General features: G+C 35.9%; 1 protein-coding gene across 1 annotated transcript in view; it reads right to left on the reverse strand.

Annotated features, from left to right (window-relative positions):
- Positions 1-819: 819 nt before the first annotated feature.
- The window catches only part of LOC117179865 (arylsulfatase B-like), a 49,552-nt gene continuing 29,762 nt past the window's right edge, over positions 820-20,609 (reverse strand). The window contains exons 6-8 of the mRNA XM_033372032.1: positions 1,927-2,218; positions 1,568-1,839; positions 820-1,067 (exon numbers count right to left, since the gene is read on the reverse strand). Of these exons, the coding sequence (XP_033227923.1) occupies positions 927-1,067; positions 1,568-1,839; positions 1,927-2,218 (705 nt within the window). The 3' untranslated portion in view covers positions 820-926. The remainder of the gene's footprint in view (positions 1,068-1,567; positions 1,840-1,926; positions 2,219-20,609) is intronic.

A 20,609-nucleotide genomic window follows, 5' to 3' on the forward strand; every position in this document is an offset into this window, starting at 1 on the left:
TAAATTTTCTGAAATGTTTTCAAATTTCTGAATATTTCTTATCTGTTTGACTCGTCCTAAATTCCAGAAAATATTTTTAGCTGACTCAAATTTGTATCAAAATTTTGAAATATCATTCAAAATGTTAAAAAATTGCCTTATAATCTTCTAAATTTTCGCAAGCATTTAAAGCAAATTTGACCATGATCTTTTGAGATTCGTTTACAGCTCCTAAAGTATATTTTTTACGTTTTAAAATTTTTTCATTTCTAAAAATCTTCTAAATTATTCCAAGGAACCTAAATTTTTTAATTTTCGTCAAACCTTACAAAATTCTTCGAAAATCTTTACAAGTTTTAATTATTTTTTAATCGTTTAAAATTTCTGAACGTATCTTAAACTCACTCAAATTTGAGAGTACATTATTTAAACCAACATAAACTTAAACAAAAAATGTGCAACAAAATTGCATAAGAAGGCCTTAAAAGAATTATGTTCCTTAATTTTTCTAAAATCATCTGATATGGAGAAATTGCAAAAGTTTAAAAAATATTTTACACACTTTTAAAAAATTTTAGGAAACAATAAAAAATGTTTTGTGATCTCTTTTCAATTTTCCAATATTCTATTGCTACTTTTTACAGCCGTGAAATTATATACATTTTTTTAGGCACTTTTCTATAGCTGCTTCTTACTCACCAACGAGATATTTCCACTTTTTATTATGAGCTGCTCACACACACATAAACACACACACACACCTATATATATATATATATATATATTTATTTATTTATTTATATATATTGAAATAATATACCAACTCTAATTTAACGTTGATGTTTACCTCAGATAATATTGTGTTTTTATCTCAAAAGTGAATAATCAAAATGATACAAATTACAGGTGATAGAAAAGATATCTGAACATTCTTGAATGAATAAATATCATAATTTATCAATCCACGGCATCCACGAGCCACGAAAATTTTCTGGGTAGCTTGCAGGGTCTGAAAATCTGTCGAAAAGATTGTGCTGCATCATCACTTGACGATAGTCGTTAATTATATGCTTCAAATTCCAAGTGATCTGCAAATACATCAATATTTGTGAAATTTGTTAAGCATGAATAAAGAAATTAGCATTGTGTAAAAATAACGAAATTTTAATCTGGATTTTGCAATTAAAATTAATAATGAATAATGAATAATCCCATATGTAAAAAAATCAGTATAATTAATGAATAATGAAATATAAACATTGAATTAATACAAGGTGCTTTTACGAAAAAGGCATAACACGTTCATCTGAAATTATTTCATTTGGAAATAAAAATAAGATTTTTTTTTCTCTAATTAAAACTGTAAACTTGTGAGAAATAGAACGCTTCAAATTAAAACTTTTTTATTTTAAATTATTTCACAATTGGAAATTTTGAGTTTTTAAATTTGAAACCAATTGACAATATTTTGCAATAATTTAAATTAAAAGTCATGCAATTTAAGAATTTGAACGAATGAACGATTAATAATTAAATAAAAAATAATATGATTAAATAAAGGATGAAATAAGACAATGAGTAATTATACCTCTGGATACTTTGAATATACATTTATACTTTCACAGGGATCGTTGAAAATGTCAAATAAAGAGGTTCCAACAGGTGCAATGAACTTTGCCAAATTTCGGCAACGAACGTGACTCATTGAACGAAGTTTCGGAATTTTTGTTAAAGTAAGCTTGACATTTGAAACAGTATTAATTGCTTGATTTGATAAAGACAATATTATTGATGTCAGATTGTAGGCTGGGCATCTTCTACAGTGCCCTAGATCCCCATAATATTTGGAATAAAGTGGGCCTGTAAATTTTGATTTAGTAAGTTAGAGAATAGAATATAAAATAAATAAATCATTAATAATAGCAAATATATTATGTATTAATTTACTTTTAATCAATTTAAAATTTCCAAGAATCGCTGCAACATTTCTGGAATTTCTATCGATATTAATCAATATAAAATCTCTGGAACTTCTTTCACCAACTTGAACTGTTGACCATTGATCCACTCCATCAAGTTCGCCCAAATTTGCAATATTACCCCCAGCCGCTGAATAAAATGTGGGAAGCCAATCTGTGATATGAATCATATCATTGGAAACTCGCTGCGCATTTTTGATTAAAGGTGAATAAATGCATGCCACTCCACGAACCCCTCCTTCATAAGTAGTGAACTTTAGCTGTAAATTGTCATGATTTAAACAAACTTAAAAGATGTTACATGCTATGTTAACTGCCTGAGTAAGCAATGGATAATAAATAAGTATAAGAATGTAAAATGGCATACTTAAAACCAGTGGTGAAGTCAAAGCCTGGCGGTCTGGCACCGCTTGGGTGCTTATTTTGATGGCCCGGCAGCGACAAGCCACTTTCTTATCGTACGGAACATTTTTTTTTAGTGATAGGCCATTTATAAACTACGCTATCAATTTTTGACTTTTTACCCCCCCCCCCCCCCCCCCCCCCGAAAGTAACGTAGCCGGTGGCTAATTACGGATTTTACATTTATGTATGTATTAAGGTACCCATCCTTTTGGCGATGACGGAATTTTTTTCATCCCCAGAGCTGTTAAAATTTTTTATGGTAAATACACGTATTTTTCAGCCCTCTTTACTACTACTGAGAGCCTTATAAATTCGAATTTAACCTTTTGCTAAACACATGATCACGAATTTTGGGTTGTGTAAATTGTTTCGTGAGATTCAAAAGTTCATGTTGGACCTATGTATTTGTATAAAAATGGTGTATATGGACAAAATATTAATCGGACGGTGAGAAATGTAAGATGTCCATACAAAAACTGTCTACAATTTCGTTCTAGACCTAATTTTGCTGCAATTTTTTCCGACTTATTATTCTCATTTTTATGATTTATTATTATTATCCTATAGAAACTTTTTTGAAAGCTAGAAATGCAAGTAATCGTAATCGTTAACCATCTTGTATTTATTGGACGAAGGGCCAAGACAATAGTAAATTGTCAAACCTTTCTCGGCATCCCGCCCAGTAAGTGTTGTACTTTATATTAACATTCACGTGATCACAGAAAAATTAAAGTTAAATTTGGTTGCATGTAAAATTTTGCGCTGTTAAAGTTTATATGCTATTTGGCGAAAGTTTATCATATGATGGAATAAAAGCTGTCATCTGCTACGTCCTTAGCAGCGATGGGAAGCCGGAGAAATATGAGTGAATTCGGGTGGCAAATCAGGACACCAGATTTAAAACAAATGTTTGCTGAGTTAATTATTATTTTTAAAAAACATACTTATCGAGGACGAATTAATACGTATTTTTCGTGAACGGAAATAAAGGACGAAAATTGCTTTCTCACACCTTGCGAACTATGGTTAAGATCATAGTAAATATCGATACTTTTCCACTGGGTGTCAACTGCTTTATTTTCCGATTCCTTGACCGATTTCATTCATAGTTTCACGTTCTTCACTTTGATGTCAACTACATAGCAGACGACGCTTTTTCGCTGCAAAAATTATTTCAAGACAGTTTACAAACTCGAAATTATCTCAGTTTCGTTGAAAGTTTATTCGATAAGGTTAATTTTTGTTGCAACGAATTTTTTAACTGATATCGATGTAAACTTCATCTTTTATTTTTTATGTGATGTACCAGGATCACAATGACTTCACAGTTATATCAATAGTGATAATTTGTTTGATTATCGGTGAAAAACACAAAAAAATAGGCATATTTGAAGGTCATTACTCGTGACCTATTGGGGGTACGAACATTTTTTTTAATTACTCTGGGCGTTTACTTGTAAATTCAGGTCAAACTGGGTCACCTTTGTCAGGTGCTAACTCGCGATCTATTATACTTAGGACAACGTTAACCATTTTTAGATCTGGCCATCAGAATTCGAGCTAGAGAGAAACCAAGAAAAAAAGTGATTTTTGGCAAAATATTGGAAAAAATCGGGGTTTTTTGAAAGACCGCAACTCTGAGACTATAGGTGATAGAACAAAGGTTTTTTTCAGTTTTACGCAGAATTTCTTCTACTTTAATTTTTCTGAGAACACTTTTACCTCTGAAATGCACAGAAAAGCACCAATCCAATGGAATGTGATATTTTGCACCTTTTCCCAAAAAAGTTTTCGTGTTCCGGGACGAAATCCTGTTCACAGAACCTGACCCCATATTATGCACCTCCAAATGAAGTACTTAAAGAGAAAAAAAAATACTGCCCAACTAAGGGCAGGCATCCCCTGGAGCGAAATAGATGCTTCAGAAGATTTATGCAGTGAAGATTTTTCTGAAGAATCTGACCTCTTTATATAAGGGGACAAGAGTTTTGGCGGATGAAAACTGTAAAACAAAACTAAAGGCTGATCATAAGACAAAAAGATGAATGCATAAATTCACAACAAAGATAGGTTGGACAAGACAGTATGCATCCCGCACTCAGTGTGTGATTCACTACACATCATCTGGCAGGAATTTCACCACCAAGGTTCCACAGTTCACGAGCGAACTACGGATCCGTTAACACATACTTAAAAAGTCAAGCAGGCAGCATTTTATTCCCAGAATGCGAGTGCTATCTGACGCTAGGATATGTGTACTTACTGTCGACTAGCCGTCTAAACCAGAGAAGATCGAAACATTCAGAAGAAATGCCCTGGCGGACCAAAGGAACCGAATGAAGCCTCTACAAAGTACCCGTACAGACCCCATTGAGTCCCCATTTGGTTCCTTTTTAAAAAACTCGAAAAAACAGAAAAATCAACTTTTAAATTGTTGAAATTCGGATTCTACGTTAAAATTCCCTATAGACGGAATAATCGCGAATAATCGCTATAGTTTTTTTTGCAATGGTAAAAAGTTTTTAAAAATATAAGACTTCTAACGCCTGTTGACTGCTACACTTTAAACGCATCGCCTATAAGTAGCAGCCAACAGGCGTTATACGTCTTATATATTTTTTTAACTTTTTACTGTTCCAAAAAAAAAACTATTGCGATTATTCCGTGACCTTCTATAAGGAATTTTAACGTAGAATCGGAATTTCAATAATTCAAAAGTTGATTTGGCTGTTTTTTCAAGTTTTTTAAAAAGGAACCGAATGGGAACCCCATCGGGTATTTGCGGGTACTTTGTAGAGGCTCCATACGGTTCCTTCCGTCCGCCAGGGTGTCTACGAATTCCAGCTATTAAAATAATACTTCATTGACATAAATTATTTCAATACGCTACTCCACTCCGTGACAAGATGATACTTAGACTTTCTTGCGGAAGAAATTTCTTTCAACCCACGAGAATCTGGCCTGCCATTTCACCTCATATCTAAAGTCGAAAGAGTCTATTCTGGAGTAATAGGTGAAAAAGCGTATATTACCGTACCAGAGATGGGTAACTTAGCTGATCCGAAGAATTACAGGCCAATCTCTTGTCTGAACACACTGTATAAGATCTTCACAGCTATCCTGAATTACGAGTTTGTTCGGACAATCGAACCAGTGTGACAAGAAATGTATGAACAATGCGGCATAAAGAAACGTCCGATAAACTTACCTGGTGTGTTCAAAAAGTAAGGTGACTTTTCAATTTTCGCGGGCTACGTACATTCAAGTTTTAAATTTTTTGTTTTGTTGTGTTGGTACACTCGTCACGATCATATGTTCACAGTTTTGACTATATAACTGGTGTTGTTTTTCTGGCAGAGGCGTAAAAGGTTAGACGGGTTATAACTGGCCCCCAGTCACTTTTTTCTTTTCCCAAAACTGAAGAGACCCATGAAAGGACATCGATTTTCAACGATTGAGGATATAAAAACTGTATCGCTGAAAGAACTCAAGGCTATACCACAAAATGATTATCAGAAGTGCTTCGATGACTGGAAAAAGCATTGGCACAAGTGTATTATATCTGAAGGGGATTACTTTGAAGGGGAGAATATAAATATTGAGGAATAAATGAATATTTTTTGAGAAAACCATAAAGTCACCTTATTTTTTGAACACGCCTCGTATTATCTGTCTGCTGGAAAGCTTAAAGGTTCATTCGCGCATCGTGAGGTGCATAGAGAGATTGATGCCGCTTTGCAAGACCAGGCTTACTATCTCATTTGGAAAACATCGTGTGACAAGTGACAATGTCCCCTTTCAGATAGGTATCTTTCAGGGCGACACCATGAGCCCACTCCTCTTTTGTCTTAAATTATTGCATTTATCTCTTGCACTTCACCATTCTGAAGGATAGTTTTGCGGCAAATCAGAAAATCGAAAGCATAAGGTCACTCATGTATTTTACATAGACGATTTTAACGTCTATGCTGAAAATAAGAAGTAACTATACCTAGCTCTCGGGTTTGTCGAAAAATACACTCATTAGATTGGAATGGAAAATTGCGCCAAGGTTTACTTGAAACGAGGAAAACTTAATGGTATCCCCGAAGAACCTGAGCTCATCGACACAAGCCTATACGTACCTTGGCATGCCACAGATACGCATTCAGGATGTAAGATCTATGATGGGCACTCTCAGAAACACATACAAACGTCTTATCCGGCAGATTTGGTCTTCTGAACTGACGGCGAGGAACGGAGTATCTGTAACCAACATGTTTGCCATCCCGGTATTACTATATTCGTTTGGAGTTGTTCCATAGACGAAGGACGAGATCAGATGCCTTGTTATCAGGACACAAAAGGTTATGCAAATAAACAAAAGCATGAACCTTAAGTCTTCTGTTACGCGATTCCACATATTACGCCGTCAAGTTAGTCGCGGAATACTGAATTTTGAATGTCTTTTCAACAGGATTATTCTGGGTACAGCACATTTAGACGCAAATTGTCAAAGACCCTCTTCTTAAAGTTGTCAGGAAGCACTAAGAACTGGGGAAAGGAGCGATTCTGTACAAAGCAGCGAAGGAAGATGGTGAAACACTTGACTTTGGCTTAAATATCAGAGGTAAGCAAAATGCATCAAATATTATTTACCTCGAGTACTCACTCCTGGAAGTCCGAATTGAGAAAGCACATCAGAAAAACTTCCATGAACAGCTCCTCGACAAGAGGATGCACGGTATCTTCCACAGAAATGTGGAGGATCAGTCGATGTCATACGAGTTAAGGGCATGTGACACAGCCAAATACCTATCTTACCGATCTCACTTTGTCAGTTCACGGAATATTTTTTTAAACCTGAGAACTTTTTTTGTGAGTAAAATATCGAGCTGAAACTTTGGAAAATGTATAAGAGTACAATAAAGTACGTTTAGGTTTCTTCATTTTTGTAGGAACTTCACTGAAAATTATTTTATCTTTTTTCTGAACCTCGAAATTTTTGAACATTCGAACTTTCTTATACATAAAATATCGGTCTCTAACTTCTATAAATGCAACAGCCGAAAGAAAACTACGTTAAAGTACAAAGTTTAATAATAAAAGATTTAAAAAATATATTTTAACTAAACCTTATCCGGCACATAACAAAGGATCCAGTGGGCACAAGCGTTAAAGAACATCTTTAGAACGTCTTAAAAATGTCCTAAGCCAGTCCATATAACGGTCCATAAATATGCAATGTTCCAGAGACATTTTAAAGACGTATTTCGAACATAAAACGTTTTTAGAACATTATTTGGTCTGACTTAGGACAGTTTTTTTAACGTTCAAATCACGCCTTTTGACTTGTATGTTGAAGAAACGTTTTTAGGATGTTCCAATTACGTTCTAAAATGTTGTGCCCACTGGGGACTCACAAAGTAGGACGAGCCAGCTATTAGAGCCTCGTCTAGTGGCCGCCAGGATTAGGATTTTCGTGTACATCGTTACCGACTGATGCCGATGGAATTGATAGTTGACAATTTTTGTCTACACCATTTATTATTAAACTCTGTCCTTTCATATAGTTTTCTTTCGGCTCTTGCATTTTTCAAAGTTTCAGACCGATATTTTATGTATAAAAAAAGTTCGAACGTTAAAAAAATGTCGAGGTCGAGAAAAAAGATTAAATAATTTTCAGTGAAGTTCCTATCCGAATAAAGTACCTGAACGTACTTTATTGTACTCTAATACATTTTCTAAAGTTTCAGCTCGATATTTTATTTGCAATAAAAGTTCTTAGGTTCAAAAAAAAACATTCAGTGGAATGATAAAGTGAGGTCGGTAATACAGTTACTTGGCTGTGTCACATGCCCTTAGCGTTCACTTTCCTTAAATCACCCGGATTTAAGTTGTGCATGGAGGGTTTTATTCTGGCCTGTCAAGCCGTTGTTATTTCCACTGCAGCATACCGTCTCTAGATTTTGTTCCAAGACATTCCCGATGATAGCTGAAGAGCGTGTCATGCACAACCCGAGCATCTAAGATACATACTATCTACTTCTCCAACTCATGCAAAAATGATGTACATCCAAAGGAACAATGCAGCGCTAAGAGGGCTTTATAACCATATCTGTCACTGTGGAGGCATTAGATTTGACACTAAAGAGATCGAATCAATTGTCGAGAATGAGAAGTACCAAATATACTGGAACTTCATATTCTCGACAGTTATTTCTGTTGCGCACTTGAGGCCTGACATAGTTCTCCTTAACTTCGAAAAACGAACCATGATCATTATCGAATTATCGACACCTGCTGATAAAAACATCACAGCCAAGGAGAATGAAATGAAAGACAGGTACAGTTTCAGGGAGTTGAAACTGTTATACCCAGAAAATCCTGTTAAGCTACAGTGCCTTGCCATATTATTAGGACAAAGCTAAAAAATTACAATTTTCACATTATTTTTCTAATTTATTGTAAGTACTTTGAGCGTTCTTGTGTTTTTAAACTTCTAGTTCTCTATTTTTGCCAGATTCACCAGACGAATTAGCACGTTTTTAGGTCGAAAAAAAGTCACCGTTCTCGACTGACCGGGAAAATCTGAAGATAATGATACCCATCTAGAATGTTTGAAACTTTATTTTAAAAAGTCAGTAAGCACGATCCTACGATCAAGTATGAGCTAATTCGGATACTCAATCACATTTGGGGACATTGCCTAGAGATAAAGATTAAAATTGGAAACTGTATGAACAGTATGCCTCGTCATATTGAAGCTTTATGAAATCATAAAGGTGGAGATACGAAATTATGACTCTATTTGAAAGTCGTTTTTATTGTAGAAATGATTGAGTTCAATGTAGATAATTATGTTTTGAATACAATTTATCATGCATAATATATTTCTCTAAAATGTTACAAAAAATGTCTCAATATCAATGTGTATCTCATTTAAAATGATAAAAAGTAATCTTTTAGTTTTGTCCTAATAATCAGTATTTCGTATAGCAACCTTCATCAGATAATAAAACTTAAATACGTGGAGGCATACTTTTCATGCAGTTGTAAAATTTTCCCGTTATCTTTCGGCAATGTTTCCAAATGTGATTGAGTATCTGAATTAGCGCTTATTTGGTCGTTGGATCATGCTTACTGACTTTATTTTTAAGAAGTTCCAAACTTTCTAGATGGGATTCATATCTTGAGATTTCCCCGATCAGTCGAGAATAGTGACAATTTTCTATTTGAAGAACGCTGAAAGTACATACAATAAATGAAACAAATATTGTCAACACTATAATTTTTTAACTTTGGCCTAATAATATGGAAAGGCATTGTACAAGTCCTTATTATTGGCGATCTTGGAGGTGCTAAGCATTCACAAGTTAGTAGCCTGAAAAGAATCCGGAAAAGAATCTCACGGTCGTGAGACGTGGTTGTGGCTGAAATTTTACTGCGATTTCGTTGGGATCAAGTGCAGTTTTGCAGATTAGCATCCGCTCCCGGCGAAATCCTGCGGTTGTCCTTATGACAAATTTTTATATATTATATTATATATTATTATATTATAGATATTATATAGATATTATATATATATACCGTTGAGCCATTTCCCTTCCAGGGTAAGCGTGTTACTCATTTAAATAAGACGTTTGTTCCGCAAAACTGTTCCGACCCAGATTGCTGATCAATCACTCTAGCGATCACCCTAAGTAAGGAGCCTCCCTATACATGTGATGCTCCCTACTCAGGCCCATTAGTATCCAACCTGTTTCGCTTCAGGCGTCATTCAAACTACTGATGCTTTTTTTATAAGCTATATTTATAACACTATGGCTTCTTATGTCTCTTCGAATTAGGGTTTTATTTGCACATTCTAACCATTCTTTCTGCGGTCTGCCTTTAGTCACACGGTTACGTTATACATTGATACACATGTTTCGTTAGTCGTTCATCTTTCATTTTCTTAACATGTATAAACAATCTTAACCAATTTCTTTCATACTTATCAAATAGTGTCTCATCTATACCACATTCTTTTAGGATTATCTTATTGCTCACTTTGTCCGTCATTGTTTTGCCGCAAATCACGCACGCACATGAATTTCATCTTAATCTCGTTAATTTTACTCTTATCCTTTTCCTGATAGGTCCACGTATCGCTACTGTATACATACAAAGGTGGTAGAAATATCGAATGATGTATTTCCCGTTTATCTTTATTTGGTATTTTTTTACGGAAAAAAACACGTTTAGTGGAAAAAACTTTCCGATTCACTTTTTTGCATGAATTGCTTGGGGGGATGAGAAAACCTTAACCGTAAGTTCTCGTCATCCCTCCCCTTGCGGAACATGGTAAAAACTTAAAAAGTTTTTGGATTTTGTTTTTCTCGAAAACGGTGGTTTCTGTGAAAATTCACGCGAACAAAAAAGTTTGGGACATCATTTCACACAATTTATCTTATGGGATTGATGTTGTGGACCGTAAGTTCCAAAAGTAGGTATCGCTGAAGTCACCAAAAAAGCATTTTAACGCTGTATGACGGCCAAAAAATGTTTCTTGAACCGCTCTTCATATGTAAACGTTTTTCATCTCTGAAAAAGCTACAAAATTCACTTTAACTTTTTTCTCTACGATGTCATGTTTCTGAGTAATTAGTCGACAAAAGGCAGTGTTGAATGTGCCAGTCGAGATGCAAGCAGTGTAAAAACTAGAAATCTCTTTTTTTACTGTATCATTTTATACGTAGACTGTTTTTGTATACGATCACTTAATTCTGTTATTTTCTATGTAAAACAAATGACTCGGTTATTCGATCAGTGGTTTCATTTTAGTACCAATCGAGACTGTCTTTTCTGAGTCTTATTTTAATACCTGAAAGTAGCCCTGAAATGAATCCCCGTTTGTACAGTGAGTTTAAGTTAGTGAGAACGTCAATATCTCGCCCTCGAAAAATGAGTATTTGTTTTATATGCAAAAAAAAGTGTTGTAGACGCAAGTATTCCGTGGGTTCAAAGAGCACGGCGTTCTATGATTAAAGCTTGTTTAATGCGTGGTGATTTGGACAACGAGGAATTATTGAAGGCTGAAAGTATCCCAATCGAAGTTCACGAAGAGTTGGAGAGGTAAACTTGTTTTGAAACTGCTCATATTGTTTACGCCATCACTTGATCTTTGTATCAATAAACATTACATTTTTCCACAAAAAGTGTATCATTGTTTAAGAAGCTCTTTTCATTAGTTACCCAACCAAAATACTACAACTATATGATCTATATTACTACAAATACATTTCATACAATTACAACATTTGCATAATGTGTTAATTTTTTACAAGCATAATTCGCTTTCAAAATTTTGTAGTAATTCAATCTGTAGTGAATAGTACTTGTTCCAGATTTGTTGGGTTTTAAATATGACACTATTAATCACAAGATCATTGTGCAAGTCGACTATTTTTGACATTTTTTTTATTCCACTGCAATAATTTACTCGAAAATGTATCACGTATTTTGTGATTAGCCCCTTTTAATAAATAAAATATAATAATTAAATAAAAAAGGACGGTTATGATAAGTCGTTATGAAACGTATATACTTTTAAGTTCAGTATATTTTTCTCAGCTATCTGAATACTTTTTTAGACATTTAACCACACATTCCAATAACTGCTTGAAAAAATCTATTCTACCTATCTACTTACTACCCTGCTTAAAATGACAGGTTGAAATATGGTTTTTACTTGGTCTTTAATTTAATGTTGTGAGATCTATCTGGGCTTACCCGGTCCGTATTCGGGAAATGGTAATAAAAAATAAGTTGTTTAAATATTCTACTCGCGCCTACCCAGTTTTTATCTGGTCAATGCAAACAAAATGAAAATAATAATCATATAAAATAAGATTTCTATCCAGATCTTACCCGGTCTGTATATGGCAATCGACGCTTGTGAATCGCGTTATGATCCAACGTTCGTGGCCGCTCGTAATTGTATACCTACAACATCATCGCAGGAGGTATCAACCATCTTATTAAATTATTGGAATTAACTTATAACATCCCAATCTCATCAGTCACTTGACTTAGTCCCTGGCTATGACGTATAACCGGGTTTACCCAAGTAAAAGTTGAATAAAAACACTGGAATAATAATAATAATAATAATAATAATAATAATAACCCTACCGAAGGTGTTCCGCGTTGATGACGTTGTAGGGTTTGAGCTCTCCTCTCATGACTTTGACGGCAATGTTGGAGGTAGCATTGCTACTGACAGGGTTTCCTATGCCAAATAGGCTGATAACGAAGAGGAGATGAATTAAGTAGAACACCAAAACCCATCAATAAAAAATGGAGAATATATTAAAGATTTTGAAACACTTGTCGCTTTCCGAGGATCGTCGGGGCGCCCCTGGAGCCACCGCTGGGGGTCACAGCATGCGGGACGGTGGCGATGGTGAGCTGCGAGATGGTCAGGCAGATCTCACTAATCAAACAGCTGGCCAGCAAGAACATCTGCGACAAACGGTAAGCAGTGGAACATCAACTGTGCCTGCTGAGGATGCTTTGGCTAGCATTAGCTATTTGCAGCCAAACACCTGGACAGAAATACCGTGGGAGAGCATCAATTGGGATACCACAATGAAAGAAGAATTGGTGCGTCTCTATTATGAAAGTGCGAAATTTGAAACAAACAAGGAAAAAGGATACAATTTAAGAACAAAATTTGCTGCAAAGTATCCTAATATACAACAATTCGCACTAAGAGATCTTATCGCTAAGGTGAAAGACATCAGGACTAATCTACATGTTACAGAAGACCGAGCAATGGAGATTAAAGAACAGGTTGATTTGGCGTGGAAAAACGACGGCAATGAACATCAGTTAGAGAAAGCCGCGACAAACGGTCAAGCAGGAGCAATTGATGTTCTTCCTCAAACTATTGATGATCCAACACCACCACATCCTCCAGAGGTGGGTGACCTTATACAACCAGAGGCAGAAGCAGAGGTTCAGCAACCAAAAAGCGACGAAAATGGACATACCATATGAACAGAGATGTTATGCGCCTTTATTTTTTGGCAGTGAAATGTGAACAAAGTGTGACGAGAAAACATCATAGACTCTTCTTACTTAAATACCCAGAACTAGCCACAAAAATAAATGAGTAGAATCTGGCAGATCAAAAATGCTCAATATCTGTAAACAGACTGTTTTCGGGTGTTGAAATAGCTGCTATCAAAATGGAAGTGGAACGGCAGCTTCCTATTGATGAGCTCGCCTTGGAAGATGTGGATAACGAAGACTTGATTGATGCTGAAGGCATAGGTGCTAGGGGTAATGAACATCATGCACCGGATCCATTAGAACCACATCCGGATATTACTAACGATGATGTAGATAGGGAAATCTCAGAAGAACTACAGCACCTGGAAAGGAATTTAGGTCATGCTTTACTAGAGTTCAGATATGTCGAACCAACACTGGAGGCATTCTCTGTCAAAAATAAACATCACAAATCATCTGCGTGCACTAATAGCACATCTCGACAGTAAGGTTTTACCTACGTATTTGAACGTAGCACAAAATGCGTTAGAGGTGCAAACTCTTGTATACTGTGCAGCTGTGGCAACCATTAGAACGTTGAGTCGAAAAACTAGGCTTGCAAATGCAGTTTTTGTCCCAGCAAGGAATCGAGATCCATCATGGGAGATCAGGTTGGATACGGATGTCAGCAAAGTAAGGTGCAAATTGGGTCGATTAACTCAATATAAAAAAAAAAGTAAACCGAACCAGAAAGCTGATGAACTATGTTACTAAAATCATCCATCCTCGGCACATCGAGACAGTAACACCAGCAATATTGAATGAAATTTTAGACTCTCAACGACAGAGACTTGATGTTCTTACTGCCAGACTTAGTCGGTACAAGAAAAGTAATGCACGAAGGCAACAAAACCAAAACTTTCAGACAGATGAAAGAAGGTTCTATCGTGAACTGAGAGTAAAGCCAAATAACCACCAAGGCACCGAAGTCCCTCAATTGGAAGATATGACTAACTACAGGTCGGGTGTTCGAGGAAAAATGAACAGATGCAATTTGGACACTGCGTGCTTCAAACTGAAGGAAGCAAGGGCAAGTAATAACCCAGATATGCATCTGACAAACATCACAGCTTTGGATGTTTCAGTTGTCTTGAAGAGGGCAAGTAATTGGAAAGCTCCAGGTCCGGACATGGTGCACAACTTATGGTACAAGTACCTGTCGAGTGTGCATCTTGCGTTGGCAAGGTGTTTTCAGAAGATCATTGAACACCCAGATTTGATGCCAGGTTTTATACTCCAAGGTACTACATATATTATACCAAAAAAAAACCAGACGCTCAAAATCCATCTGACTTTCGACCGATAGCCTGTTTCCCAACAATTTATAAATATCTTACAGCTATCATTGCAGATAAGGTATATTCTCATTGTGACAAGAATAACATTCATACAGAAGAACAAAAAGGATGTTGTAAAAACTCACGAGGCTGTAAAGATCTAGTCACTATAGACGCTGTTGCCATGACTCAAGCTCGTAAGCATCAAAGGAACTTACACATGGCATACATTGACTACAAGCAAGCGTTTCCTTCCGTTCCGCATGACTATTTGCTTGAAGTCTTAAAACTTTACAAAATTTGTCCACGCATTATTGACTTTCTAAGCCATGCGATGAGGCTCCGGGGTACAAGAATCAAGTATTTTGATCATGGACAACCAAGGATAACTAGATCAATATGCGTTTCGACACGTATATTGCAAGGAGACTCCTTCAGCGCACTATGGTTCTGTTTAGCATTGAATCCATCGAACAAAACACTAAACAGCATGTCTCATGGGTTCAAAATTCATGATAATGAGGATGGTCATCAAATCACCCATCTTCTTTACATGGATAACCTAAAGCTGTACGCTAGTTCAGGCCAGAAACTGCAGCAAGTGATTGATGTAACAAAGCAGTTTTTCAGTGATATCCACATGGAGTTCGGACTAGATAAATGCAGAACAGTGAATTTAATCAGAGGGGAATTAGGGACCGTAGAGTTAGAGAACGAGTTCGAAAATGACATCGAGGCAATGGCTGCAGGCGAATCATATAAATATCTGGGTATTCTTGAATCTAAGGGTATTCAACATACGATAGTTAAGACAACCCTAATGACTGCCTTTAGTACGAGACTCAGATTAATTATGAAGAGTTTTCTCAACTCGACAAACAAAGTCAGGGTGATCAACACATATGCCATCCCTGTCCTCACGTACTCCTTCGGGCTCATAAAATAGTCTAACACCGACCTTGAAAAGTTAAACAGAATTGTTCGCGTAGAAATGACGAAGCACCGAATGCACCACAAATATTCAGCGATTGAAAGGGTAGTTTTACCACTATTTTAACAGCAAACAAAACGTTGCGCTTTACAGAACCATCTGTCAAGCGGATCTTGAATACACGCCCTTAAAATTTTCCTCAGATGGGGCCTTGAATATCAGGGCAGAAACCATAGAGGAATTAGAAATACAATGGAGACAGAAATCCATTCATGGCCAGCACCCCAACACGTTAGATCAAAGTGATGTGGATAGTGAGGCATTTAATATTTGGCTAAGAAAGGGTGTTCTGTATCCAGAGACGGAAGGATTCGTCAATGCAATACAGGACAAGGTTGTCAGCAACAGGAATTATCGCAAACACGTGTTACATCAAGACATTGTTGACCGGTGTCGATTATGTGGAGATACCAACGAATCCATCGAGCACATTATTGATGGCTGTCGCATAATGGCTCAGAGAGAATATACGCATAGACATAATGATGTAATGGGTGCCCTTTTATAGATAAATTCCAATGCCCGTTTTAGAAAGCGAAGATTACATCTTATATTGGGATGTTACTATCCAAACGGATCATTACATCCCAGCCAATTGACCTGACATCGTGATGCGAGAAAAAAAAGGTGGAAAAGTCTACATCATCGACATTGCTTGTCCGCTTAACCGAAATTTACAGTCTACCTATACAACCAAGATCCACAAGTATAGCGAGTTAAGGCATGCAGTAAAGACCATATGGAGGAATGTGAATCATGCATCCATTCATCGGCGGTTTTATTGAACACCTGTCGCATTGTAAGAAACTTTCTTGATCATCAGGAAGCGAGCGACTAAAAACCCGTGGAGTGGCAGATAGTAGCTCTAAGAAAGCATCCAGAGGTGACTGTTGTTACCTCCAACGCTCGTGGCCGCTCGTAATTGTATACCTACAACATCATCGCAGGAGGTTTCAACCATTGTATTAAATTATTTGAATTAACTTATAACATTCTAATCTCATCAATCACTTGACTTAGTCCGTGGCTATGATGTATAACCGGGTTTACCCAAGTAAAAGTTTAATAAAAACACATAATAATACTAATGAAGAAAATTATAGCAATATAACTACCAATTACACAGCCACACAAAAAAAGGTGTACGGATCTGGTAACAAGACATTAATAACAGTAAATGTCTGGAGTTTCGTAACCGCTTGTTGCTAGCATTATTCGTCTGTGTCTGTGACCAGGGCACCTCCACGTGGTGACGGTGGGCAATGGATCCACATTGGCTGAGTCCCTTGAGTTTAAGAAAAGCAGAGAGAAAAAAATTTTGAATAAAGCTCTTATTCATTTGCATGTTTAAGTTACAGTTCTACATTTTAATTGATACAAACATTGTCAGGTTAATTGAAATGGGGCCAATTCTACTTGTAGTTCTAAGTTTCTTCAAATGAGTAATGTGCGTTTAAATTTTTAACCACCTGTAGTACAATGAAATGAATTTTATTGTGTTACAATGGGAACACTTAAGTTAAGTTGTGTTGCGTTAAGCAAAATTTCGTTAGATTCTGTTAAGTTAGATTCATTTGTAGGTTAAGATCGAGTTAACCTATTAAATGTAGCACACATTTAAGACTGAGAATCGTATGCTTACATAGCTACACGTGTGGTTGAATTTCAATCGGCTAGGTTAGGTTAGGTCAGGTTTTGTTAGGTTAGGATAGGTTAAACCTCTATGTAGGTTAAGCCGAAGCTAAATGAAACGGTACCGCAAACATAACGGGACAACACAATGAGTTTAATTGTGTTATGTGAAGTTAGGTTAGGTAAGATCAGGTTTTTTAGGTTAGGATAGGTTTGACCTCTTTGCAGGTTAAGCCCAAGCTGATTCAAACGGTACCGCAAATACAACGGGACAACACAATCAGTTTAATTGTGTTTCGTGGTTGGGTCAGGTTAGGCTAGGTTAGATTTATATCTAGGTTAGGCTCGAGTTGACCCATTCGATGTAGCACACATTTGCTACTGGGAAAATATGCTTCCAGAGCTTTACGTGTAGTTCAATAAATTTCTGTTAATTCAAGTTAGGAGAGGTCAGGTTCTGTTGGGTAAAGTTATATTAAATATGTTGATATCAGGCAAGCGTTGATCCTTCACAGTTGTCGACATGTTTTTGAAGTGAAAATTTGCATCACTGGCATTATTTTGAAATTTATTTGCTTCAGTGCATGATTTTTCGTCATTTTTTGAGGTTATGGCTCAACCATGACGTGATGGGTGATTTTTGATACCGAATTTGAATTCAGCGCCCCAAAATCCATAGGAATACGTGTGTCCTGTTACCAGATCCGCACACTTTTTTTTGTGTGGTTGTGTTATCATCCATAAATCTATTGTTAAATAAAGACATTATTGATTCGTGATCATTTGAAATAACTTCAGCTTCATCATATGTCTATATTTACGTATTTTTGGGCATTTCGCATGCCATAACTCAGAAATGGTACATCGTAGAGAAAAAAAGTTGAAATGAATTATGCAACTTTTTTAGAGATAAAAAACTTTTACATTTGAAGTGTAGTGTTTTGTCACTTACGGTCCTACAACATCAACCCGATGAGATAAATTGTGAGGAATGATGTCCCGAACATTTTTTGTTCCTATGAATTTTCACAGATACCTACGGTTTTCGAGAAAAACAAAATCCATAAACTTTTTGAGTTTTTACCATGTTCCGCAAGGGGAGGGATGACGGGAACTCATGGTCAAGGTTTTTTCATCCCCCCCCCCCCCTCGCGATTCATAAAAAAAAATAAATCGGAAAGTTTTTTCCGCTAAATTCGACAGATTGACTGTACTATCTACCGTTCCGTCACTTTTGAATAGGCTACCAAGAGATATGTACTTATCAACTTGTTCTATTCTCTCAGCATTTAGGGCAATGTTACATATTGTTTTCGCACATTTTCCGTCAAACGCCATAATTTTTATTTTATTGTCCGTTGGCTTTAGCTAAGCCTAAAAATGTTTGTTAGGAAAAAAGTTAATAATTTTTTCCGCGACGTTGTACAATTCATGCAAAAACAATTTTGATCATTTCGGGAGTCGAGCGAATTTTAAGCAAGTAAAAACAGTCTGCAAGAAAGTTGGTCAGGAAGGTTCAAAGAAGTTTTCTGGAAAGTCTCAGCTTAATTGAAATAGTAGTTAACAAATTGCTGATGTTTTAATTTTTGGGTGCAATCGATTATCTCCTGCGTAGGCTACGCCCTGCCCAGCAAGTTTTTGTTGTCCAAGAGGTAAGTGGAACTGAGTGGAACTCTTTAGAGATTTTTGAATCCAAATAAAATAAAATATCGTACAGGTCTCCTTCCTTGTTTCCCGCATGTCTTCTATGTCACCTTTTTTTGTAAGCATACCTGCATATACTCTCTGTTTTTCTAACCAGGAATAATCTTTACAATATAACGTGATATTTTCTTTGTTTTTTATGTTATATCTGAATGCGCATTATGAAAGCTGTCAAAAATTACATAATATAAGTGCATGGAAGCTTTTTATTTTAAAAAATTAAAGATAATTTTCAGAATAAATCCACTATTGTTTTAAATAGACAATAATGAGTCTAAACTGAAAAAATTCTTGTTAAATTAAATAGTTCAAATATATTTTTGAAGTGAAAGTTACAACTCTTATAATTTATGGGTTTAATTAAGTAATGAATACTTAAAAATCAAAATCTGTGCTTAATATATCATTTCTACTTTGATTTTTTTTCATTTTTAGTCATCTTCCTGAGTTTTTTATTATATATTTTTATTTTAATGCTACCAAAAATTTAACAATAGTGATTTTAAATGATAACTACCTATTTTATTTAACTTAGAATAAGTCCTCATTTTAAGTATTTTAAATGAAAAGTATCTGTAAATGACGAGTCTCTGTGACGAATTTCCACCTGGTTCATCTATGGCTGTAGTGACGTCTTACCGGCAACCCACAGTGGGACAAAATCGCGAAAAGCTAGGCCAAAGTATATAATGATTGTCAAAAATTCCGAAAACAAAATGGCGGATCCAACATGTGGACGAGAATGCTAAATAAAGGTTTCATTTAAACTAAATTGGAGTCAAGGGGTTTTATAGGTCGCTGATTACGAATCCGATGTCAAAGCCCGCGTGGAAAAGGTTCAATGGGTGAACCATGGCTCAACAATGGCATAAGCGTGGGTTGAGCGTGGGGGAGTGGAGGCCAACCGTGGGGTAAGCGTAGAGTGAGCGTGGAATAAGCGTGCCTCAAGATTGGGTCAATGTTCACCTACGGTCTCCCACATTCGTCGAATGGTTATGAACGCGGTAATAAGCGTAGAATAGAGAAAAATTATTATTTTCAGATTTCAGCGCAAAAGTGCAGATTATTCTATTATTTTGAATGCGCGATTTTTCATCTGTCTAAAATGCCACAATAAGAATAAGATACCTCCTTAACTTATTCACTTCTATTTCCATAGCGACCTCCACACAGTTTTCTATTCTCCCAAAGAGAACGTGTTTTCAATATATTTAAATCCTTCTAATAGTACCTGTAACGCACCTCAGAGAGATATTTTTTATTCCTCAGAAGTGGTCATATTTTGATTTTATTTAACTCTCTCTGATAAGTTCACTAAATATGTGTAATAAGTTGTTTTAATTCCTTCATGCGGAATGTAAATTCTGAAATTTTAATTCTCACTAATTCAACTCTGCCTCTCTAGAGTTAAAATTATTTAAATTCGCACATTTGCATAGATATCTTTGTTGCATTTTTTAAGCAGTTTAACCCTTTAACGTCAAAAGGACACTCTTTGAGTGGCCTCTTTTCTACTTTATTTTTCACGATGAAGACGTCAAGGAAAAAATTCGTAAAGTACCAATC

This window comes from Belonocnema kinseyi, chromosome 9, assembly GCF_010883055.1.
Source record: "Belonocnema kinseyi isolate 2016_QV_RU_SX_M_011 chromosome 9, B_treatae_v1, whole genome shotgun sequence".
Classification (NCBI taxonomy): Eukaryota; Metazoa; Arthropoda; class Insecta; order Hymenoptera; family Cynipidae; genus Belonocnema; species Belonocnema kinseyi.